The sequence below is a fragment of the Oreochromis niloticus genome, linkage group LG18 (assembly GCF_001858045.2).
Source record: "Oreochromis niloticus isolate F11D_XX linkage group LG18, O_niloticus_UMD_NMBU, whole genome shotgun sequence".
Lineage (NCBI taxonomy): Eukaryota > Metazoa > Chordata > Actinopteri > Cichliformes > Cichlidae > Oreochromis > Oreochromis niloticus.
In genome coordinates this window covers 22,663,364-22,687,904 of record NC_031982.2, presented here as the reverse complement: position 1 = coordinate 22,687,904, position 24,541 = coordinate 22,663,364, and the positions used below count along the sequence as shown (strand labels likewise).

General features: G+C 42.1%; 2 protein-coding genes and 1 pseudogene across 5 annotated transcripts; 1 reads left to right on the top strand and 2 right to left on the bottom strand.

Annotated features, from left to right (window-relative positions):
• Positions 1-833: 833 nt before the first annotated feature.
• sec62 (SEC62 homolog, preprotein translocation factor) lies at positions 834-12,871 on the bottom strand. The gene is made up of 8 exons (XM_003448543.5): positions 12,767-12,871; positions 7,757-7,865; positions 6,219-6,324; positions 5,464-5,653; positions 4,970-5,065; positions 4,832-4,892; positions 4,625-4,744; positions 834-3,717 (listed from the first exon to the last, which is right to left on the bottom strand). The coding sequence occupies exons 1-8, from the start codon at positions 12,800-12,802 to the stop codon at positions 3,188-3,190; spliced, it is 1,248 nt and encodes a 415-aa protein (XP_003448591.1). The 5' UTR covers positions 12,803-12,871; the 3' UTR covers positions 834-3,187.
• A 1,107-nt stretch (positions 12,872-13,978) lies between these two features.
• Positions 13,979-24,129, bottom strand: samd7 (sterile alpha motif domain containing 7). Of its 4 annotated transcripts, none has more exons than XM_019347608.2 (9): positions 24,096-24,129; positions 17,851-17,987; positions 17,444-17,567; positions 16,827-16,951; positions 16,639-16,720; positions 15,758-16,434; positions 15,545-15,660; positions 15,353-15,463; positions 13,979-14,622 (listed from the first exon to the last, which is right to left on the bottom strand). In XM_019347608.2, the coding sequence occupies exons 2-9, from the start codon at positions 17,951-17,953 to the stop codon at positions 14,386-14,388; spliced, it is 1,575 nt and encodes a 524-aa protein (XP_019203153.1). In that variant the 5' UTR covers positions 17,954-17,987; positions 24,096-24,129; the 3' UTR covers positions 13,979-14,385. The 4 variants fall into 4 exon arrangements, with proteins under 4 accessions (XP_019203153.1, XP_003448592.1, XP_019203154.1 ...); XM_003448544.5 differs by lacking the exon at positions 24,096-24,129 and adding an exon at positions 21,736-21,778; XM_019347609.2 differs by lacking the exon at positions 24,096-24,129 and adding an exon at positions 19,946-20,003.
• LOC109195478 (leucine-rich repeat LGI family member 2-like) overlaps positions 23,063-24,541 on the top strand; it is a 401,007-nt pseudogene continuing 399,528 nt past the window's right edge.

Genomic DNA, 24,541 nt, shown 5'->3' with positions numbered 1-24,541 from the left:
CCATGTTTTGCTTCACGTTTTGGTGCGCTGCACACAGTGAGGCAGGTATTTAAAATTAATTGTCAGGAAGTGGGTGAAAGCGCCGGTAAACAAATTAATGGAAGCATGTTTGTGGCACTGAAATAGAAATTTGAGTTTATCTTAAAATTTTGACTTGTTCAGTAGGTAAGTTCAAATTTGGTATACCTCAAAATTTCAACTTTGTTCTGCCTGGCTTTTTTTTTTTTTTTAATTCAAAGGCAGAAACAAGCTTTCATACAAATCTGATGTTTGGGTGAAGATTTGGTGTGGTGTGGCCAAAAACACCTTGTATTTTTTTTTAATGTGCTAGAGCGTGCTGGCACGTACAATCAGATTAGGTCCTTTCAGTTTTCTCTTAGAAGATTCATGGCAGGACCGAAGAAGTTTGATCCTCGGGAATGCAGTCCCTCTTTGGGTTTGGAAATTCTGGAATCTGTGAAAACTGCCATTCTGTCCCTGATTTGTAGTGCTCACCCACTCCAATGATACTTGACACAAAGGTCAGGTAGTTTGAGGGACAAGTTGAGTTGGAGTCACACATGACAATTCACACGAGTAGCCAGAGCAGGACACTGAAAAAATAATCCCACAAAAATCCCCCACTGCCCTATAATCTGTCCAGAAGTCAAAGATCTTGAAGAGGAGAAGACACGGGCTAAACTAAAACATTTTAATCAGTGCCTTTGGTACATGTATTACAAATATTTGTGGGGGACGAAATGTGAGGCGTTAATTGTAGTTTAAAAAAAATAAATAAATTGTTTTTGGTGGTCACAGATCTAATATTAGAAACAAAATCACAGTACTCATTGTGCTTTCTATATTTTTATTGCAATGATAAGATACAGATATATTTCCAGACATCCAATTTTATTAAATTATACTCCAATATTGCAGGAGACAGTCTTGAGAATGATATCAATCCAAATGTGGACAACTAGGTGATCAAAAGACACACTTTTTTTGTTTTGACCACAGATAAAACATGGAGGTTTTACAGTTTTTTTTTCCACTTTCATTATTTCTCCCGGAAATGCGTGATGAGAAGCAGCAGCAGCATAGAGTAATACTACAATATACAACAGACCGATACTGTGCAACAGTCAAGAAAAACTGGGAGAATCTTTTTTTCCCTGCTCTCTCTTTTGTGAAATATTTATGTCAATATTCAGAGAATAGCCACTGACACACTGGCAACTCGGGAAGGGAGGAAAAAAAAAGACACTACCCCTTCTGGGGAAGGAAAAAAAAACATAAATGGAAGTACAGCAGACAAAGCAACAAACTACAAAGGCTACAGGAGAAACTAAAAGAGTTGTAGAGAAAGCTGTGTGGATTATTTTAAAATATTACTTCATCGGAGCGTGTGGGGAACCGGCAGGTCACTGTTAGTGTTACGCAAACCTCAAGTTAATGACTGACCACTGTGAGACATATGGCACCACACAACTAACCCACTGTGTCACACGCTCAACAGTTTTGTGGCAAATGTATTTAAATTAAAAAAAAAAAAAAAGAAATAAAAATGCTGATATCTAATAGACTCCCACTGTTGTTACCTTTAAATAATGAGTACACTTTATGATCATATAAAAACAAAAATAGATACTCTGGGGATTAAAGTTACACCTCCTAAAGAAAAGCAGGGGCAAACTTTGATTCTTAGACTGAGTAAATGCATATATCTGATATATCAATAGAATCCATTTATAAATGATACATTTCTATTTTATATTCTGAAATATATTCCTTGCTATGACTAAAAACAGCATCTAAGACATTTCTAGCCAGAAGATAACGTGAAGGAACAGCTTGGACCACGGTTAGCGGGACCACAACTGCCAGCTGGATTCACAAAGTGACGCCCGCCAACTGTTGTGTGGCGGCTTGTGCGAGACGAGACGGGGACCGACATGGTTGAGAGTCTAGTGCAAATGCCTTTAAACGGTTTCATTGAGACCAACAAGTCTTTGTTTAGCTGCACACTAACGACAACCGTGCTGTGCTTTTTCTCTGCAAAAGTTGTGTTGAGTTTGACACGGCAGTAACAAAACGAATTGACCTGAACGCGCTCAGCTCTCCATGTTAAAGCGTACGTCGTCGTGAGCTGTGTTTGGCACTAGAGTTTGCGTAACATTATTATCTGGTTCTGTTTGCAAATGAATGAGCCGACTCTACCTCTGCTTGCTTTAGTTTTGCAGCAAATGTTGTAATTGTTTTTGTTTTCAGTGAAGTAGGCCCGCTGCATCCCAGTTGCTCACACAAACTGTTAAAGATGAGTTCCACATTATTAATCATGAACTAGAAGTACTTCATACAGTGTGTACAGGATTGCACTATGGTCATAAGCCGTTAAAAAAACAAAAAAAAACAAAACTGAAGATGGCAAGTACCTCAAAGAGCTGAGCGCTCTGCTGTCCAGAAGCTCCATCCAGCCACATTATAGTTGATTTTTTTTTTCCTTTGAGTAAACTACAGGTTTTGGTCCATCTGGTGAGGTTCAGGTTTCAAAGCTGACCCGGTGGTCATTTTGCTGCCTGAGAAAGCTATCAGACTCGCCGCTCCTGGCACAGCTGGCTCGCCAAATTACCACAAAATGTGAGAGAACAGTGGCTTCCTGGCTTTTTCCAGAACTACCGTGGATTATACCGACAATACAGAGCTCATATGACAAAAAGGTGGCCAAAAAACAGAACGTCTTATTTACCGGTCAGTTTAACACCATCATTCTTTAAACTCATACCTAGGCTCTAGATCTGACCTCACATACAAAACATCCAAATGAATCCATTGATGGGATATAAATAAGAGACACTGGTTTGAACTAACATAAAGAAAAAGAAAAAAGTGGAGGAGGTCTGGTCTGATGGATTCCTCAGGCAAATGTGTCCGGTGGCAGTTTGTGTCACATAAATAACATTTGGGTGGGAGGAAACTGATCCACCGTAAGGCTTCTTTTTAAACATTTTTTCCCCATTGTCGTAGCTGTTAACTTTTCAGTGTTGCGTCTATCCCGGTACTGTTAGTGGAAGATCTCAACAACAAGAGATGGAGCCTCTCTGCAGCCTCAGCGGGCTCAGAGAGGCCGGACCAGCAGGTCCTGGGATCACAGCAGGGAGGGAGGGAAGGACAGAGAGAAGTAGAGAGTGATGGGATTGGAAGAAGTTTATGTTTGAGCAGTCTGAGGTTTAGTCTCACTTCCAAACCCTTCTTTCCTCTCTTGTGTCTCTTCATCTTCCTCTTCCTCATCCTCCGTGTGCTGCTCCAGCTCCTCCCTGGTGATCATCTCAAAGTCGTTTCCGTTGCTGTGCTGTGAGCCTTCATCCTCTCGGCGGTCACTGTCTGTGTCTGACTGGCGTTCCTCCGTTCCCTCCCCCTCTGCTTCCTTACTCTCCTCCCGCCCTACCTCTTTACTCTCCTCTTCATCCTCCTCCTCTTCCTCGTAGCCGTCCTTCTTTTCGCTGTCCGACTTCTCGTCGCTGTCTGACTTCTGAGCCTTGGTGGAAGTGCCACCGTCCTTCTCGTCTGACTTGTCTGTGCCCTTCTTCTCACTGCCTCGAGGTCCCTTGTATTCATGGGTGTAGAGCGGCCTGAACGAGTCGATGAAACCAACGTCTGCTGTCAGGTTGGGCAGGAACCAGAAGTGATGGCGCCCGCCAGTCACCAGCCAGATAATGAGGAAGAGAATGCAGCGAGCTGAGGAGACAGGAACCAACCAGTGAGATAAACTTAAAACACACCGGGCATCAAAAAGTGGAGGAGAAAGAGAGACCATATTTCTCCCACATTAGCTTCTCATCACTGGGTCCCTGTTAAAACCACAATTTAAAGTCCTTCTCCTCATACAGTCCTGAATGATCAGGCCTGATCTTATCTTAAAGACCTCACAGTATCATATTAACCTAATGAGGCACTGTTCTCAGACTGCAGGCTTAAGCTGTGTCCACACTGAAAGCTGATAGCTGGTCGCTTGCAGACACACCAGGCTACGGTTGCCTAGGCAACCCTATATTCTATTTACTAACAGGCTATATGACCATTTACAGTATCCTGCGCTCTCATTGGTAGTTGCCTCAATCGGTCTCCTGGAAGCTGAGAAAAGTTTATTATCAGGTCCCCCCCCACTTTTGGTCCCCATGGGTTATTTTATGAATCCCTTTCAATCCTCTGCTGCAGTTTCTAAAATTAGAATGGGAGGCAGAGGCTTTAGCTTTCAGACCCCTCCGTCGTTGGAACCAGCTCCCAGTCTAGATTTGGGAGAACTTTCCACTTTTAAGATTAAACTTCAAACCTTCCTTTTTGATAAAACTTAGTTGCTGGATCAGCTGACCCTGAACCGTCCTCTACTTATCTCAGCAGAAATCCAACTTAAAATTGTTCATGTGTTGCCTTAATTTTCCATAGAATATTTTTTACATTGCAAAAGTGGAGAAAAAGGCTGGGAACTGCGGAGATTTCCCTCTGACATATGGCGCAGTTTTCACTAAATAAATACAGAACACAGACTTCAGCTGTGGAAGTGCGTCTCATCAACAACATGTATTGGCACAAATTTCATCACATCCCTGCCTGGACCGATGATTTTATTACTGTTTGCACTTACCGACGGCTAGAAGCAGGATGCTGGCCACAAAGCAGCCAGCTGCAACACTTAGATAATACACTCCAACACGCATTTCAGCTGGCCACAACGGAAACAGTGTGGCCGCTATCACCGCAATAACTGAAAGACAAAAACCAGGAAAATTTGTGTCAGATAACTCTTTCATTCTGTTTTTGACGGTCAAGGAGAAGAACTACGCTGACTTACCGAGAATCAGACCCATCGCAAACGTCTTGAAGTGGACAGGATCATAAATCCACACGTACACCTGCAGGAGATAGGCACGCTTTGAGTACTTCACAAGCACTTCCTGTGTAGATTTAACAATCCTGCAAACGTACTCACCTCATTCCCATCCAGGAACAGCTGATCCTCGTGAGGCTCCAATTTAAACTTCTTCTTCACCTCTTTCTTCTTTTTGGGGGTCCCAGGACTGTCATCCTGTCCGGTTAAATCAAAATTACATTTAAAAAATATACTTTATTTGAACTGTTATAAGTTAATTTGAACTGTGGAGTTTAAATTGTCAGGGTATGTTGTTAACATTCAGCTTAGTCATGCTTTCTCTTTGCCGACAGACCAGACACCATGTAAACATGACTTTGAACTGGGCGTCTTTCCAGGGCGTCTACAGATCTGTCTCTATGCGCACTTTAAACTCTCAGAGTCAACATATCCGCCCATTTACTGTCAGGTTAGGATGATCACATCAGCTGGGTCAAGGTAACTCGAAGCAAACATGCAACTTTGGTTCCACCTGGGAACAAGCAGCTGAAGGTAAACTGTTATTATCCCAATGAATAAGGCACATTTCATTTTGTATTCAGAGGGTCACATACACTTTTCTCCTTCTTAGTTTCAACGGCCTCGGGTTCTTTCTTCTTCTCTTTCTCCTTCTTCCCTTTTTTCTCCTCTTCTTTGCTGCTGTCACTCTTGGGCTTTTCCTTCTCCTTTTCTTTCTTGGTGTCCTTCTCTGTTTTTTTCTTCATCACCTTGAGAGCTCGGTGGAAGAACTGTTTCTTTAGAAGCCTACAAATAGAGAAAGAGAACATCAGATAATGAAGGGCTGTAAATACCGATGTGTGTGACTCACGGACAAATAAAACGACTGGCGAGTTTTCAAGAGTTGATTGCTGTGCTAGATGGAAACATAGTTAAGTTAATAACAAAGGTTTTATATAAGCATATGGATAATCTTTTTTATCAGTTATTCAGCATTTTTTTTTTATCATTCAAATAATTCTGTAAAAAGTTTATTCAGGTTCCAGCTTCTCAAATTTAAGTATTTGCTGGTGTTTTTAACTTTCTAACATATTAGACAAAATAAAGAAATCATCATCAATGATGAAACAAATACAGGAAATAAACACTACTTAAACTCGTTAGTCCTTTGCACTGGTATTTGTATTCACTGAGCTCTTCTTTACTGTATGGGGTTATTTCCATCTTGTTTATATGTATAGTAAGGGTTAGCTGCAACCCCACATGTTAGTCCATATGTTAGTAACTCTACTGCCAGTGCTAGAAGCAAAAATACACTGTTATGTGATAAAACCTAGCTTGTGTGGTGGGGTGTGTTCCACGGGGCAGCTACCTATTGCAGTAATCCACCGCTGACTCCCTGGTGGTGAACAGAGCCTCCTCTCCCTTCTTGGCTTTGGCCCACTTGGAGTCCAGCAGACAGTCCACAGCCTTGGAGGCTAAATGAGGAGACGCAACAGACACACAGCACTGAAGGTGTATTGAAATACTGTGGACTGTTCAACGTATTAATAAACACAATATGAGACAGAACAGTAGGCACATCAACAACAACATGCATCAGTGATGTGGACGGCCTTTAACATGAAATAGTACATAGATTTTTATTTTTCACACTCCAAAGCCTTGAACAGTCTTAACTTCTGCTTCCAAGCTATTGATCAACACAATATGAGGCACAGCAGGAGGCACTCTAGAAGAAATCCAACGTAATCATCACTAAAAACTTCCAAATGCTGACTTTTTTTGGTCACTTTGGGACAGTAACTTGAAAGAAGCTGCAGATTCAGATGATAAATCCCTTTTCTATTTTTATGTTAAAAATAAGTGATGTGTAATTATACTGGTACCTGTTCATTATTTTATCTATCCATCTATATATCTATATCTATATATATCTATATAGATATATATATATTAAACAGCTTGAAAAAAAAAACTATGAAAATGTTAAAAAGGGGATACAGAACCAGGCAAATGTTCAGTCTTACTATAGTTTTACCTGTTCACCTGATATCCATGCACTCATGACTTCTAATGAGAACAGATGTGAGGTCATACATCTATACATTAATTTGCCCAAAACATCTTTGTTTTTGTCCTTCCTTTAACAACAGCTAATCTGGTTTGAATCATGCCTACTTTTCCCCTTGTTTTGCAAAATGATTGTTGGGGTTTTCGCTTTACCTCAAAATATGAAGCACTGTGAGGTGACTTGTGATTTGGTGCTATATAAATAAAATTGGACTGAAGTGAACAGAAATGCATAAAGAAATGTAAAAACACAAAGAAATAAATAGGTAAAGAGAAATAAATATAGGCAAACACAAAAAAACAAGTGCAATATTAAACTGCACTGAATGTTGTACACTGTTGTGGCCACCGAGTCCAAACCTTCCATGTGACTCTGCAGATTTTGGCCTAGTAGAAAATTAGATGACATTTAGTAATGACAGTGATTGCTGTTTATCTTGGAATCAACATGAGCTATAGGCCAAACTGTTATTTCAAACATGTTCATTTGGGCCCTGGAGCTACTGTAGCCCACAGCAAAGGTAAGAACTGGTAAGGTCATGAGATAAGAGGAAAAGCTGACCTCAGCAGTCACAACCTGCACAACCTACAACTACTGAGTCAACAGCACTTCCCAAAACTGACAAAAAAGGTTCACCTGTGCTACAAAAACAAATCAAACATAAACACTGTGTGGGACAGTCAGGTCTGTGAGTGAAACTGCAGCAGAAACGTGGAAAATCTCACAGCTCTACTGCTACATCCAACATGGCGCTGGTTTGTATTAATTGTCACGGAGACTCTGCTCCATCTGTGTGTTCAGCAGACAGAGGCCACAGACTTCAGACCAGAACTAACCAATGAAGTAGTCAACTCGGTGGCCCATCATGTTTGTCGACTTGGTGGGGCAGTTAAACCGAAGGTACTTGGCCACCGCTTTCTCCTCCTTGGTGGGTTCGCTCACCTCCTGCAAGAGCAGAGAAAAAAAACGTGTCACATGCAGTCTTCCCATCTGGTGAAATGAGGAATTGGCATATTCTGGCACAGAAATGCAGACAAGCGACCAAGAGGAAAACATCCTTATCCTAATTTATTGTACATATTTTGTGAAATTCAGCGGAGAATAGATACACTGACATCAAATGAATCTGCTCAGTCTCTTAACTCACCGACTACGAGCCAGTAAAAGCAATGCACTCATATATCACAGATCCTGTAATCTAGATTTCTAGCTAACAAGAAAAATGTGACAATTTTATTAAAAGCAACATCCATAAACTTAATTTCCCATCAAGTATGGTCAGCTCAGTTTTAGAGGTGGTGGAGGTCAGTGTCCCTCACTGTTATAGAAGTCATCATTTGAAGTTGGCTGTAGGATTGTACTTGAATAGAAATGTTCATTTTTCATACAGTAAGGTTAACTGGGCTACTGCCACCAATCTATAGACTCATCAGATGTGACAAAGTCGTATTTATCAGGACTTAAACCAACTCTGTCTGCCAGAATGACAAACCATTGATGAGAAGGTCAAACACAAGCTCTGGTGGTAACATCTGTGGTTATGCTCTCTGTCCCAAGCTCACACACCAGTAAGAAGTGTGTCTGGGATCAAGCTGCACTAAAAGCTAGATTCCTTGTAATCACATATGACAGGTAACTAAAAGCGAGGCAGAAGGGCTCTCCACTTCTAGAGCTTCTGTCTGTTTTTAGTGCGATTTTCATAAACTGCAGACAATCTGTCAGAGCATCCAGACCCTCCTCCAACTCATCACAACATCTGCACTGTCTGCTCAGCACTGAAAAACACGCCAGTGGTACTCAGCTCTGCTTCACCCAGTCGAGTCTGCTCTGGTTCACAGCGTGAAGAGGAAAAGAAGCCATCAAACAAGCCTTTGTTTGGAGAAGCAGGTATCCATCACACACAGCTCAGTTACCTGAGACTGCTACACAGGAAGCCCCCGCGTCACCGTTTATATGATCTACCTGGCTTGATCACTGGAGTATCAGCCGTTCTCTGTTAACCATGTGAACTGAACTGCTCTCAGTATGTAAAGACTAACTGCTAGTGTGCCACACCAAGAATAAAACACAGGCTCTTTGTGCTGTAAAGCTGTGAAACCATAAAGTCAAGAACAAAGCAGACCATCTGCTACCACTTTCTGTGTCCCACTTTGTGTTTTTTTTAAAAACACAGGTGAGTCACTTTATTACCACCTCAGCTTTTTGTGGCTGCTGGTTTTGCATTAAGGGCCACATTTGTCCAGACATCTCTTTGACTGGAGATTTGTCTTCATAGCACTGTCATCTGATTTCCAGGAAAGCCAGCCAAATGTGTCCTTTACAGGCTCCACTATGTTCTTGGTCATCCACCCTGCCTGTTCCTTTGTGCTTCTGCAGAAAATCTGGAAGGGACTGCTGATACACTCTGAGACACCTTAAAATTGCAGCATGGCTTACAGCAGCACGTATGCACTGGGGAGTTTAAATTATTTTTTAGGACAAAAGCTACGGCTGTAAAGTTTCCTAAAGTTCTTTATTATCCCGCTGCTCTGGTTTGCTGTTTTTAAAAATAGTAATAAAAATAGTAAAAAGCTTTTAGCTGTTCAGCTTCTAACCCACACCTTTGTGTCCACTAACTAAGACAGTGGTTGAAGACGAGTCTGTGCTCTCCCTGTCTCCCTCCTCTCTCCTGTGCTGTTCTGTCTGAGCTACCCCATAATTTGTGGTTAACGCTGTAATGGGTGAATAGGACTACTTAAATTGAGTGCAAAATTATACTGAACATCTGAACAGAGCTCAGTTGTTCCCCGAAAACAATTACCTGTTGCTTTGCTGTTTTAACAGACTACAAATGTCTCACTTGGATACTAACAAACGTCTAGAAATCTAAAATAAGATATTTACTTTTGATTTTTGCAGAAGAACAAAAATGCTAATTTTTTTACCTAAACATTTTGCATAGTACTTAAAATCACTTTACATTTTAAGCTGTATATTGATACATTTAACTTAGTGAACAACATTAAAACACAACGGGCATGCCATTTGAATAATTAAAAAAAAGAAAAGCAATAACTACGGTGTCATCTGGTTGTGGCCCCACATGTGTGTGAATAATGTTTCACCAGGTAATGTATGTCGTAAGTTACTCTGTAACTGGAAACTCATTTTAACCCAACACTGTAACCTTCTACGTAGCCTGACGTGCACCTCCCGAGAATTGCAACTACACGTGTGGCCGATGCAAGATTTTTATATGCCAGAAAAATCCTGCACCTATACTACAACTCAGAAATCAACCTTCCTCACCTTTAATAAATACTTTATGCTCATTTTGGAGATTATAATTTCTGTATATGATGTGCAATAAACTGAGATACTTGGAGGTACTTCTAATATTTAGTTAACTAATCACTGAGTCTGATTTAACACCATTCTGTTGACTTAAGATAGATATTTGGCTATAGTAATAACTAAAAGTGATAGCAGCTCCCTTATTCACAAAGGGTCACCACAGCGGGTAGCTCTGAATATGTAAACCACTACACTATGGAACCACTCCAGTATACGGACATAATAGTCTTGGCTTCAGGACATTCTGACTGTTGAAAGCTGTAAAATAAAAAGCAGGCTGGCAGGCTCGTAAATGAGATAACAGGATGTCCTGTAATAGAGCTGTTGGCTGAAACACATGGAGTGTTATCAGGTAGGATGGACCTGTTCAAGACTGTAAACTGATTCCCGTGGTCACTGATGAAAATAATCGCAATAAGTATTAGACACATCTCACTATAATCAAATGCAGTTCACTTTCTAATCCAGGCCAGGGGGCTGCAGACACCTCTTCCGGGGCAAGGCAGCCAAGAGACTCAAGCTCTACAGTGTCCTGGATCTGCCCCTGGGGTCTCAAATCTGGCTGGACATACCCTAAAAAGCTCACCCAGGAGGTGGCCGGAGGCATCCAGCTGCTCGAATCACCTCAGGGGGGATCCTATTGATATGGAGGAGTAGTGGTTCTACTGTGACAACCTCTAGAAAGACAAAGCTTATCTGGGAGGGGCTCCCCTTTGGAGGACACTCTTTTGTTGTTTGTATCTACAATGTCTTCTTACAGTCACTACCCAGAACTCAAGCCATAGGTGGGGGTGTGAATGGAGAATGAACCAGCAAATCTACATAGTTGATTTCTCACGCAGCTCTTTCAGACCTATACATCCAGATTACTGCAGACGCTGCACCAATCTATCAGTCAGACGCCTGCTCCTTACTTCTCTCCCTGGCGAATGAGTCCAAGAGGGATCTGACCCTCAAATATTTATATTACTGAGGGAAAACAGCTCACCTTAGTTCACTGCACTACTTTTTGCTGTGTCCAAGTTCTACACTGACAGTCAGTGGAGCAGCAGCTTCTCTAACAGACTGATTCAGCTCCACTGCCATAAAGACCGATAGAGGAAGTCTTTCATAACTTATGCAAGGGCTGTTTACATTGCAACATATTCCAACAGATTATCATTTGCACTCTCATTTTAACATGCTCTCTTCCACTTTTAACATATTTAACCATATATGGTAAGCCGCTTTAAATTCAGCAGCAGTGGAAATACTTGCAGGAGTAGATGTGGTTCAAGCTGCAGGACAAAAATGTTACAGCCAACTAAAGAAACAAACTGTTTTCCTCAGTTATAGTTGTGAGCCTGCTTGCCAGTTCCTTTGTGAAGCAAACTGCAGGACAACAGAATTAATCTTTTTTTTTTTTTTTTTTACCTTAAAGAAATCGACCTTTTCTTTGTATGAACTTTATTTCAACTTAGATAAAGCTAGTTAATATTATTCTTTTCTTTTTCTTGTTTTAATTATTAGTATGACCACGCAATTGTACCAAATCAAAAACAACCCTAACTAGCGATTATGCACATCTGGATCTCATGTACTTCTATCCAGCTTAGATAAGAGCCCCATTGTGTTCTTTTCTGGTGATTTTGTCCCCACCCCCGCCTGCCCATTCTCCTGTTTCCTACTGAGTAACTGTTACTGATCCCGCTAACCTACCAAGAGCTTATTATCATCTTCTGTTTGTCAATGCAAATCTTCTCCCGACCCGCCGCCTGTCCACACTGCGCCGGACCTTTCTTCCGTTTCAAAGGATTGTTTTACCTCCCCACTGCCTCAAAGTATGGCTCAAAATGGGGTTGCTGTGTGAACTTTAATATATAAAACGCAGTGAAATGACTCGTTTTAATTTTTAGCAGTTTTATAAATAAATCTGAACTGAGATGTTTTGGTTTAGGACACGAAAAACAGACCAACAATGACCTCAGGCATATTTCAAGTGATGCAAACGTGACCTGTAACGTCTCTAAACTGTTGCTCCTGGAGCCGGTCTAATTTGCAGTCTGCTGCACAGTCAGTTATGTGGAGATGCGCTGCATAGACTCATTAATTAAGTTCCCACACGTTATGTAAACACGCTTGGTTAAAGCTGACGCAGCTTAGCCAGCCAACATTTGCAGCCAGCCAGTTCAATCCAAGATAAAATAAAAACCGACTCCAGGAACCACTAAGTAGACATTACAACGACCTCATTGTGAAGTCTAGACAAACACATGATAGCGCACACAAGAACCAGCTCGGAAACGTCGCGTTAAAATACAGATCCTAACGTTTGTTTTCGCTAGCCTGCTAACGCTAGCTACCGTTGCCATCCTCTGGCTTCATCTGTCGCCTGCTCGCGGCATCCCGCGCTGACGCTGCCGTTAACAAAGATCCGGCAGCGGGTCGTAAACCGGCGCCCGCTTTCACCTGTGGCCCCCCGACCCGCAGGAACCGGGTTTTTGTTTGTTTTTCATGAATTAAATTGATGTTACCTGGATCCGCTTCTTGTGCCTCCTGCGCTCCGCCATGATCCTCCAACTCAGCTCATCCGTGCTCGAGGCTGCGCACGCGCTTGGAGAACGTAGTATCGCGAGACTAGCCTAACGTTCGTTTCCCATTGATAAAATTCAAGAACTAATTTAATACATTTAATATTTTAATAGTATATATTTGTTTTACAGTATTCGATATTGTAATTATATTACATAGAACTATTGTGTTTTTATTAAGAATTTGGATAAAAACAATACATGCTATGACCTGCTATGATGTATGGTTTGGAGACGATGGCACTGACAGAAAGAGACGAGTTTAGGTTGAATGGTTGAAAGGTTTGGACATTTGCAGAGGAGATAGCGGATAAAATGGACAGCGAATGTTGGAATTGCCAGGAAGCAGGAGAAGAGGAAGACCACAGAGTAAATTCATGTATGTAGTGAAGGAGGACATGCAGAGGAATGGTGTGACAGAGGAGTTTGCTAGGGACAGGGTGAGATGGAGGTAGATGAGCTGGTGTGCGGGTCTCTAAAGAGAGCAGCCAAAAAAGGAGAAGATAATAGAATAATGTGAATGTAGTCCCAGAAAACTGGGAAAAGTATAGTGCCCCAGAGTGGAACACAATCACTGTTGCTAGCTGAAGCTTTTTCTCTAAAGCCTTCTCACTTCTATCCACAAAAAAAACCAAACAAAAACACATGACTTTTTTCAGCTTGAAAATGATTGAGCAGATAATTGCCTTGACTGTTGCAGCATCTATTTTATACACCAGACAATAGATGATGGAATTATATGATTGCATAGTCATCCAGATCATGACACTCTAAAGAGGTTGATTTAAAGGCAACTGACCTTCCTGTTTGATCCTAAAAACATTTAACCTCTCATTCGAGAAGCTTCTTCAGTTCTAAAAGCTGCCTCGACACGCCAGGACATGTTTGTATGCTCCCCTGACTCAGTAGCTCTGGGGTGTTATTAAGGTCACAGGAGCCAATTCTTGTTTTTAAACAAGTCATTAAAACTGTGAAAAAAAGAGACCAAAGAAAAAGCCCCAAATTAACATATTAAATTAATGTTAAATTAATACTCATGACGAATGTATGCAAACTTCACACAATATTCTCATTCAGCCCAACTTATTGATTCCATGTGATGACAAGAAGATGCAGATTCCTGTGTAGAAAAAAACACTTTATTTACAGTACAAGAAATGCAAAAAAAAAAAAAAAAAAAAAGTGACAAGCATCAAAATCCAGAATATTTAAATATGTCATTATTTTGTTTATAAAATATTTCCAAAATATGATTACTATGCTCTGCACGTCAGCCTACGGGAGCGTTTAGCAGCTTGCAAGAATAATTCAGGAAGCTATAATCAGACGAGCAAAGAAAAGTGATGTAGGACCTTATCGGCGTCTGATACTGTATCTTAAAATCCACATCACTTTTACTCCACTGCAGCTGCTGCTGTTAAATGTATAAAACATTCAACAGGAACCTGAAATGTGGATCTTCAGTCCAATTCAGCACAGTGTAAACAAATCCACCATAGCGGCAGCAGCAGCTCTCCAGAGCGTGCTGTTGAACCCTGTTTTGGTTTACATTTCTCCACTGGTCAGGCAGTCTCACTGCTGGCAGATGGAGGGGAGTTGTTTTCTGCCTCGTGGAGGTGGTCGGCGGATTTTATGACATCGGGATCTCTTGGACTTGCCACCATCTCCTCACTGTTGCAGTTAATGGGGGAGCCGATCTCTGATGAGCGCTCCCCGGGCTTCTCAGGGGTGGCCTGCAGTGGGGCGGTGGAGAGCGGCAGGTTCATCATGTACAACATGCTCCCAAGACGTCTGGACACCTGTAGAAGAGGAAGAGGGAAGGCGCACGCAGATGTTAACTGAAATAATTTGTGCTATAACTGAGACATTAGCGTATAAGAATGAATGAAATACAATTAGTGAATAAACTTTTTCACAGTAGACATTTTAACTCTCATTGTAAAGAAAAAACTGGGGCTATACTAGGGGCTGTACTCCACTAAGGACATGTTTGGTTAAACAAACTTTACTTTATCCCTTTAATAAAGTGAGGTAACTTCAGTTCAAATCTATGGAAGCTTGTTTCTGCAACAACAACAACAACAAAAATGTCAGCCAAAACTCAAAATTTCAGGTTCACTGGTGGAAACAAGCTTCCACACAAAGCCCATAAAACACTCAGCAAGGATATTTATAAAACCATTTCAAAGGGCTTCTCCTCAGTTCCCCAATGCTTGCACAGCGTTTAAATGAAAAGGTGGTGAAACACAGCAGTCAATATGCATTAGTCCCAACTTTCTGCAAAATTGCTGCTGGGCTCAAATGATCATATAATTAAAAACAAAAAACAAAAAAAAAGGGTTTAGATAATTTTAAATATTCGCCATTACTTTAGATTCTACACAGCCTCCTCACATGGAGTTGTATAAATAAGGGGTCACGTAAATAAACCTTTATTCAAGATTTATCCTCGTACATCAGATAATCCCTTCAAATCCTGTCTTTGGTGGCTCGGGATTGCATTTCCAGTCAGAATCTGTGTTTTTGTACCTGTGAGCGGATCTTAAGAGCTGGCCCCAGCTTCAGTCCCAGTGTATCCAATAAATGCTCCTCTGATAGGAGGGGCAGCGTCTCTCCGTCAATCATGTGGTCCTTGAAAGTCTATTAAAAATAACCCAACATTAGAAAGTCACAAGAGAATGAATTTAGAGGCGGCAACTACAAAAATGTGAGGCTACTAACCTGGGCATACTCTGAACACGTGGGAATACTGTTAATAAAGTTGTACACATCATTCACTGTCCACTTCCTGATGTCTTCGGGCACCTCCTCACCATTTAAAAAGAGATTTGGTGGGCCTTAAAAGACAAAAAATGCAAGTATATTAAATAACTGTCAGCAGAACATTTCACAGTTTTATGCACAAGTGTTAGTATTTAATATTTCTTAACTCACCAGGAGGAAGGAAACCATTTCCAGGGACTGGGAACATGTAAGGGATCCCTGTTAGAGTTCCTCCAGTGGAAGGATACATGAATTTCTCCTGGAAAGCTGAACATTGGCTGGATATGTCTTTATCATTTGTTCCACTGTTGGCTGCGTCTGAACTCCCATCTTGGCTGTTCACGCAGGCTTTCCGGAGGCCTGGCTCCCCATCTTTGTAGTTCTTCCTGCTTCCAGTGGCCAGTTCAGGGTCTACTTTGGCCTGATGATGTGTCTTACTGGTGGCACACTCCTCTCCCATGTCCCCCTTTGGCTCGAGCTCCTTCTCCTCCCCCGATGCGGCCCCTGGGCTCTGCTCTACACTTTTATCTTCAGTCTGGCCCTTCACGTTGGACACATGGCTCTCCATACTCTTGTGAACAGTTGGCCTCCGACCTGCTCTGCGCCCCCGCTCTCTGTGCAGCGTGCTTATTGCTGGATATGGGTTGGCTGACATGAGAATATTGTTGGAGTGCAGTTCATCCAGGGTGGGCCGGTGGACGAAGACATCGTGGCCGTCTGGCATGCGCTGACGACCTCTAAACACCATGGGGTTGGAAGGGTATGACATGGGATTTTCAATTCCCATCAAGCCTTTCTGGTGCGCGTTCTCCAGCTCCTTCTGATGCAGGATGGCGTTCATTTCCATTCTGAAAAGAAGTGCATACAAATATTTTAGACGTATTTGTGCAGCAGTGGTGATGGAGCCATGATGTAAAACCCTTGCTGCAGCATGGGTGGGGGCATCAAGTCTCAGTCGTATTCAGTAAAAACAGTGATGCAAAGCAGCGTGTGGGTGGAATAATTTCTGTGAGATGATGATGATGGTGATGATGATATTCGGCACGTAATACCTGGCTATATTTTGCTTGTGAATGAGCTCCTGTCGCCGGGCAACAGTTTCCATGGGCTCTGAGGGTAAGAAGCCATACCCAGCTGAGAAACAGGAAGAAACAGACAGGCTGTCAATGCCAATCACTGCGCATTAAAACCACACAGGCTGTCTGGGAATTATCTCAGGCGATATTTCTGTGGCGCTCACCTGGTGCAGGGAAACCTCTTCCAGGCAGGACGTTGGCATGAGGAGGCAGAGGTGGACCGAGGTGAGGGCCCATGTGCATCTGCCTGGCTTCAGATGGGACCATCTCGGTAGGTGGAACTAACTCCCTGATAAGAGGAAAAAACAAAGAAGAAAACTTATGAACTGGAAAACACTTTAAAAAACATATATTTGTAGGATCAAAATGTGGAGGACCAAAGTGGCCAAAAACAAAGTGTGTATTACTCTATTTATGTTTCCTTTTTAAAATTAATTTATTTGTATTTATGAATTACTGTTTTCATATTTATTTCCCCTTAATTATTTATTTTGTTATTTTCTCTGACATTTCTTTATGCATTTCTGTTTCACATAAATTTTGTTTTAACTGAGAGATTTTCGAAATGCCTCCTGAAGGAGGGGAAGAAATTAGGCACATAAATTAATGTATACATAATAATTTTGGCAATTTCAGAACTCCATATAAAAACAGCTGGTTTGCGAGGTCTATTTTAGCCTTAAAAACACCTCTTGCAGCATTTTCTTCTACTCGTTTTCTTGTGGTTGCCCTTTTTCAGACAACTATTGTTGTAAGTTTAGGAGAGAATTCAGCTACAGACCTCTCCATGAACCGAGGTTCGAACTGTGCGGGGACCCCCTGTAACCTCTGCTGCCCCTGGGCAAGGATCTGTGGTGCCATAGCCATCTGGTTCCTCATTATCAGCTCCTGCCTCTGCCTCAGCTCTGCAAGAAATGAAAAAGCACCACAGGTCACCGGGAGGCCGTTTTAGCTGCTTCACCTGGAGCATGCACTGACTGTTAAAGCTGGAGCCTGCAGGTGCTACTGAGCAATCGACCAACGTGCAAACACGGCGTGAGGGAAGGTGAGGGAAAACAGACTTGATCACCAAATACAAATACAGAATCCAAATTGCCAAATACAGAATCAACACTGTCTATAAATAAAACCTGAAAAGTTAAATAATATTTTCTTGGTTTATGTTGTTACGCTGCTCATCCTCCTCACCTCCAGCAGACATCCCATTGACGAGTCGGTACCAGTGCTTCTCATCCAAAGACCCCTGCTCCCCTAGCGCTGTCATCTTCCTCAGCTGCTCCCGTGGGGTCATGACACACTCACGAGCTTTGACCTTCACCTAAATGCTGTTAAGAAAGAGAGCCAGGTGAAGGATTTCTATAAACTAGAAAACAGGACAGTTTACTTGAAACATTGATCCTATAACGCTCCGCATGGCAGGTAAAATGAAATCACACAAGATTATTTCTCACAGTAGCTGAAACTGAGCCAACTACAAACCCCTCAGTGCTGGGTGCGTTTTTGTAATTCCCTAACATCACCACTAGAGAGCAGCAGTTCTCTATCTCACGTTGATTACTGAACATTGCAGGTAAATTCTGCCTATTGTCTGTTATTACATACTTTATGACTGCAAAAATGCAGCAGTGATTTCAGCAGCATGTAAATATTTGTAAACGGCCTGTAAGCGACCTTTTTAACTACAGCTAAGTATAACTCTTACCTCACCTTTTCCACAGACCTGGCCTTAAGTATTAATCTTAAACCTACCTTAACGCTAATACCTCGCCGTAATGCAAATCAATCCCGAACCGTTAAATCCAAATCCTAACCCCGTACGAAGGCCAGAACAAACAACTGGACGATTTCCTCTCATCTTTTCTGTCCTTGCAAGTGCTGCTGGTCCTCCTGTACAGGGATAGAGGCGCACTCACATGTGCGCTCACCCCAGATACCCGCATTGTTCTCGGCTGAACCAGCAGCTTGTGCAGATAAGTGCAATCGACTTAGAGACCTCCAATTAGCCTTCCACACTGCAGAAATCCCATTAGAAAATATGATACTGTAAACGACAGTAATCCAGCGCTGCTAATCCAGGGCCGGCGTGCATCTGGAGACATGAATATGGATGCTCACCCCACAGAACCATCTCATATCAGGTTTGCTGATTAAACTGATGAGCCTGCCAGTGCAGGGACATGTGTAAGCTGTGCACATGCACTTGGACATATTATTTCTGCTGTACCACCCTCCCCCCCAGTCAAATGCTGCCATTAGATTTGCCCCCAGGCCTTGTGCATTACCCACAGTCTCTCAAGTTCCCTGTGAAGCCCATCTAATCTGAGGACTGTAATCCCCCTGTTAGTTCCGCAACAGTCTGCCACCTACATCTGCTGACCTGCCTACTGTCCGCCCTACTGCCCCATCCAACCCCCGTCCCCACCTTCACAGGCCCCCGCTACCCTCAGGATCCTATTAGCTAAGTCCTGGCTATACAGCACTTTAAAGGGATGTGTTGGAGGTAATCCGCACGTTTAGAGTTTTACCCTCAGCAAACCTTGCCTGTAAGCATCCCGGACAATACACCCTAAGTGCTAAGCCTATTAGTCTCCATTAGCTCCCAGGATGTCCCAAAAACACCTTGGGGATAAATCTGGGGATGCAATCGGTTTATGTGGAGCTATGTGGCGGGAACACATGCCCCCTTCACCTCCCTCTCTGCCAATGTCACCGCAGCCATCAGCAAACAAGAAGAAATGTATTTACGCGGCATTTATGTCCGTGTAAATCCCGAGTGGGCGCTGAGCTCCGAGCCTCGCCTTTAGTGTCATCGCCTTTACACACAACCAATATTTACACTTTCATCAGAAAGGAAGTAAACTGCAGAATTTATTTAAAGACTAATTGTTTTTCAGAGTGTGGATAAACACCTAACATAGTTTAACTCAGTCAACACGTCAACGAAGTAACAGACGTCTGATTCCAATGAGCCTCTGAGGAAACTGCGACAGGTCGCGTTATGTGATCACTATAAAGTACATTTCCACGAAAAAAATAATCCAGTGATGTTTGAAAAATTCTGAACGTTTCATAGAAACACTTTCAGCTATTTCGTGAATAATCATGACGCCTTTAAAATCCAAATAATAATAAAAAAACCCCGTTTTTTAAATTAATTATGTTCTCTTTTTGTAAAACAAACAGAAAACAACGATGTATGAATGAGCTCAGTGGAGTTACATCCTCTGACACACTGATGTCAGGACATGAGGTCACGTTTATCAGTGGCAGTGCCGATATTTACCTGTTAATGTTCATCTGTTACACTGTTAGACCCACGTCAACGAAGCCATTTTGATTTTATATACGCGGCAAACAAAAGTGCTGCTGATCACACTGTACCTAAATACAGGTTCACTCTCAGCAGCAACACCTGTGTTTACCTGCGATCCAATTTTTAAACAGCTGCACAGACAAATACGGTGTGACGAAGATCTAAAATTCCTTAAAACTGCGCATAATAGTTTTTTTTAATTGCGAATCTATATATCCCCTGGTAAATGGGGAAATATTATTATTTTAAACATCAGCATCATTATCACAGTAAGCACTTTCCTCATTTAAGTCAATTTATTACTTCAACTCACATTTCTGCACACACAGCATATGACACCCTGTCTCCTTCAGCTTAACCGATTAATTCACATCAAGCATCATAAACAGAAAATGTACTTTAGGTACCTAAATGTGCCTGAAGTGTGTAAGGTACTCTGTTGATATAACATTTTAAATTTGGGTTCAGCCTGTGCTCAGACTATGCATAACTTCCTGCTGTGCATTTGCACTTTTTTCTTGCTTTTCTTTCTTTCTTTTTGAGCTGAGGTATAAATAAGTCTGCTAGGATTCTCAGCAGAACAGCACAAAGTGTTTTTAAACAGCGAGTCCGATATTTATTGAAATCAATGCTTTGCTCTTTAAATGCGATGCATCAGAGGCAGAAACTGGAGTGTCTGTGAACTTGAGCCATTTAGAGGAATCCTTCATAAGGCCTGTTGGAAACAGCTAACACTCTGATCACGTTAAGTCTCTTAAGTGAATTCGTAGCCTGAGACTGAGTTTACTGCAGTAACAAATCTTCAAAACTGGCTTCTTTTGAAGCGAGACATGCAAATTTGAAGTGGTTGCAGTGTTTTTCCAAGTGAAACTTTAGTCAAAGGTGAGCTACGGAAACTCTTGTCATATTTCCTTGACAAGCAGAGGCCACACCGCAGCTGCCAAATCCGGGGATTGGACTCCTTGGATTTACTGTTGCCTGGTTAATCTCATTACAAGCATGAATTAAAGGGAAAAATTGCTGACAACTTAGATGGAGCCCTGAGGAGGTCATATCAGACAAGACAGAAGTATTGTCTAGCCTTTCCTAATCCCCTCACAAAACACACATGAGCTAAAGCCATGCAAATACTGTCAGTTGCATGAAGCAGATTAGATTTCGTGACAATAAGTGCTGAGTTGCAGATATCACTAGTTTGAGAAATGCTTGTGGTCATAAACTCACATGACAAAGTGTTGATTGAAAGGATGAGTATTAATTTATATGTGCAAACGCAAAAAATATGCAAGAAGCCAATCCGGAAATACTCAGTGAGTGCTATTTGCAGAATCTGGGCTAATTATCACGTTAGTTGTTTGGATTTCAAAGTTGTCCTTTAATCGTATTGGGCTTTAGATTAACCACATATGGAAAAAAAAAATGATGCATGACAATATTTAACATAAAAAGTTCTGCAGTTTTGTATTTTTTGTGGGTTTTAGAGATTTTAAGTTTGCGCCTACATTTTCTATAATACTGTAACAGTAACTTTACTCATATATGGCACTTTTAAAAAATGCATTGACAGAAAAGCAAAAGCAGAACAGCAAATTCCAATAGAAAGCTGGACATTAAAAACAGGATAAAACTAAACATAAGACAGGACGTCCTATAACATCACTGAGTTTGTGACAATTAAAGACATAAAACTGTTAGACGGGAAAGTACAGAGAAAATCAATGAGTGTAAAATACTGAAAGAGGATGTTTTCATCCATCTACCTTTAGGTTCACACTGCTGAGCAGAGATTGAAGATGCCGGTGTCTCAATTCCAGAAAAATGAAAAAGCCAATAAACTAAAATCAAGTAAAAAAGGTTTCCAAAGAAGTTTTTGGCGAGCTCACAGATCTCCGTCTTTCCCTCTTTCACGTCCAACTAAATGGCCTCCTAGGACTTCTGGCCAAGTGGTTTGAGTTCGGTCTGCTGCCAGCTAACTGCCTTAACTAAAAAAGACCTGTTAAATACTGATTCATTTCATCTCCATTAGCTGGCCTTATCTCCTGTTTTAAGCCCTCCCTGCCCTGACATCACTATGATCTCCCATCCAACTGCTTGGTGCACCTTGCAACTGATGTGTAATTACTGAAGCAGCACTGGCCCTAAGCATGGAGTGCTAAACCTCTTTCAACGTTCACCTCACTAATCCCTTGTTAGCACTTTAGGCCATAGTTAAGACACCTAAATGCTTAGCTTCCTTTTCCAGTAGTTAAGTGACCAACCCCTCCTTAGCTGCTCAGTGGCCACCTGCAGGGAAACTGCATGGCGCAGGTTGCAGACTTAAAAAAAAAATCCTACTGCTCAGTCCAGTTTTTGTTGTTTGTTCACATGTCTAGTTTGAATGTCAGAAGTATTGCTCTCCACAGGGTGCCAAAGGGCTGACCCAAACATGCTTGGTGGTAATTTGGCAGAAATCCGACTAAATGTTGGCCAGATCATCCTCTCAGACCTCTTAATCTGACAGTTTGTGCTCACCAGCCGCTTACAGCATAGAGCTGCACTTCTAGGAATGATGTTTTCCTTAATGCCTGGGGTTTGTGGGGGGTGGAGGGACACAGGTGGTGGGTTGGTAGGACATTTTAAGTGGAGTGGGACAGTTTGGTGCTTCTGTATCTCTTTGCAAGAAAGCAATGAGCCTCCAGAGAGCTGAGAGAAACTAGAGCTGAGCACCCTGACTGCTCATCATATACACGCCAAATACATCAGTTAAAGGGGTACAGGGAAAAGTAGAGACTTTTAACTATTTATTTTTATATACAATGGACCAAATATGTTAGAATCCACCACCAATGAGATGTTACTAATGTGTTAGGTTTTTATTTTTTAATGTAAAATCACATTCAACGCTGCTAAATCAGCCAAATTCCCATGTAAAACTCCAGAGGTCACATCATCAGTGTAAGTGCTTCTCAGCAGTGATTGCACTGCTCTATAAAGCCTGATTGTAACTGCATTACAAGTTTTTTTTAAAAACACAATTTAAGTGATTTAACATCCGTTTAACATGTGACAATTCTTCATTTTCCTTGTAATGGAAAGTTGTTTCCAGAGAATTTACTTCATCCTGCTATAGACTACCTTACCAACAGACCACAGTATGTGAGGCTCCATGACTGTGTGTCCGAGGTGGTAATATGCAGCACGGGAGCACCACAGGGCACGGTTCTCTCACCTTTCCTGTTCAGCCTTTACACTTCAGACTTCTGTTATAATTCGGACGATTGCCATCTACAGAAGTTCTCAGATGATACAGCCATCATTGGATGCGTATCAGACGGGAATGATCAGGAGTACAGGGGGGTCATCAGTGACTTTGTTGGCTGGTGTGAGACCAACGTACTCCAAATCAACGCTGGCAAGACAAAGGAGATGATCATAGACTTCAGGAGGAAGTCACCCCCTACAACACCGGTGAGCATCCAAGGGAAAGACATTGAGATAGTGGACTCTTATAAGTACCTGGGTGTTCACCTCAACAATAAACTGGACTGGACTACAAATACAGACATCCTGTATAAGAAGGGCCAGAGTCGACTCCACCTGCTGAGGAGACTGAGGTCCTTCGGAGTCTGCAGGACTCTGTTAAGGACATTCTATGACACTGTGGTAGCATCTGCCCTTTTCTATGCAGTGGCCTGCTGGGGGAGTGGATGCACGGACAGGGACAGGAGCAGGATTGACAAACTGGTGCGGAGGTCTAGCTCCGTGCTGGGATGTCCCCTGGAGTCTGCGGGGGTGGTTGGCGAGAGGAGGATGTTAGTAAAGCTGACATCCATCATGAACAACCCACATCACCCACTGCATGAGTATGTGAGTGGGCTGAGCAGCTCCTTTAGTCAGAGACTGAAACACCCTCGGTGCAGGAAGGAGCGCTTTCGCAGATCATTCATCCCAACAGCAGTTAGACTCTATAACTCCTCAATCACAATGTCATAAGTGTCATGAAACGCTATGTGGCAGGCAGGAATTGGACCCAAAATGCAGGCTCGTAGACACAAGGGATGAACTCAAAACCACAGCTTTATTCACAGGCTGGGAAAGCATACAAAGTAAACTAAACTGGGGAATAACACACTAAACTTACAGGGAGACACCAGGAGATCCACACAGCATGAGGGACGACGCGACACTGACTCAGAGAAACACAGGGTTTAAATACACTGGGAAGTAACGAGGGGAATGAGACACAGAAGGAGAGCACAGCTGGGAGAAATCAGGACTGACGAGACAAGGGAGCAAAGCAGGACACATTTACATAAGACACGGACCTTCAAAGTAAAACAGGAAGTATGACACAGAGACATGAACTTGGCACAGTGGAGACAGCAACTAAGAAACACAGAGACATAAACCATAAGACAGAGGACTCTAAGAACCGAAAGACACAGAGGGAAACTCAACATGCAGACAGACTACACAGAACAGAGGGGACACAGAGAAACACGAAGGGCAACGGATCGAAACTAGAAACAATACAACTCACAAGCACAATACTACAAAAATCATAAAGAATTAAACATGCTGGGTCAG

Excerpts from the sequence above, each read along its gene's own strand:
- samd7 (XM_019347608.2), bottom strand. The coding sequence starts at position 17,953 with ATGACCCCACGGGAGCAGCTGAGGAAGATGACAGCGCTAGGGGAGCAG. Across the intron at positions 15,661-15,757 it reads AAATGGTTTCCTTCCTCCTG|GCCCACCAAATCTCTTTTTA; the intron begins GTGAGTTAAGAA and ends TTGTCTTTTAAG. Across the intron at positions 15,464-15,544 it reads CGTGTTCAGAGTATGCCCAG|ACTTTCAAGGACCACATGAT; the intron begins GTTAGTAGCCTC and ends TATTTTTAATAG.
- sec62 (XM_003448543.5), bottom strand. The coding sequence starts at position 12,802 with ATGGCGGAGCGCAGGAGGCACAAGAAGCGGATCCAG. Across the intron at positions 5,654-6,218 it reads GCGGTGGATTACTGCAATAG|GCTTCTAAAGAAACAGTTCT; the intron begins GTAGCTGCCCCG and ends CTCTATTTGTAG. Across the intron at positions 5,066-5,463 it reads AAACTAAGAAGGAGAAAAGT|GATGACAGTCCTGGGACCCC; the intron begins GTATGTGACCCT and ends TTAACCGGACAG.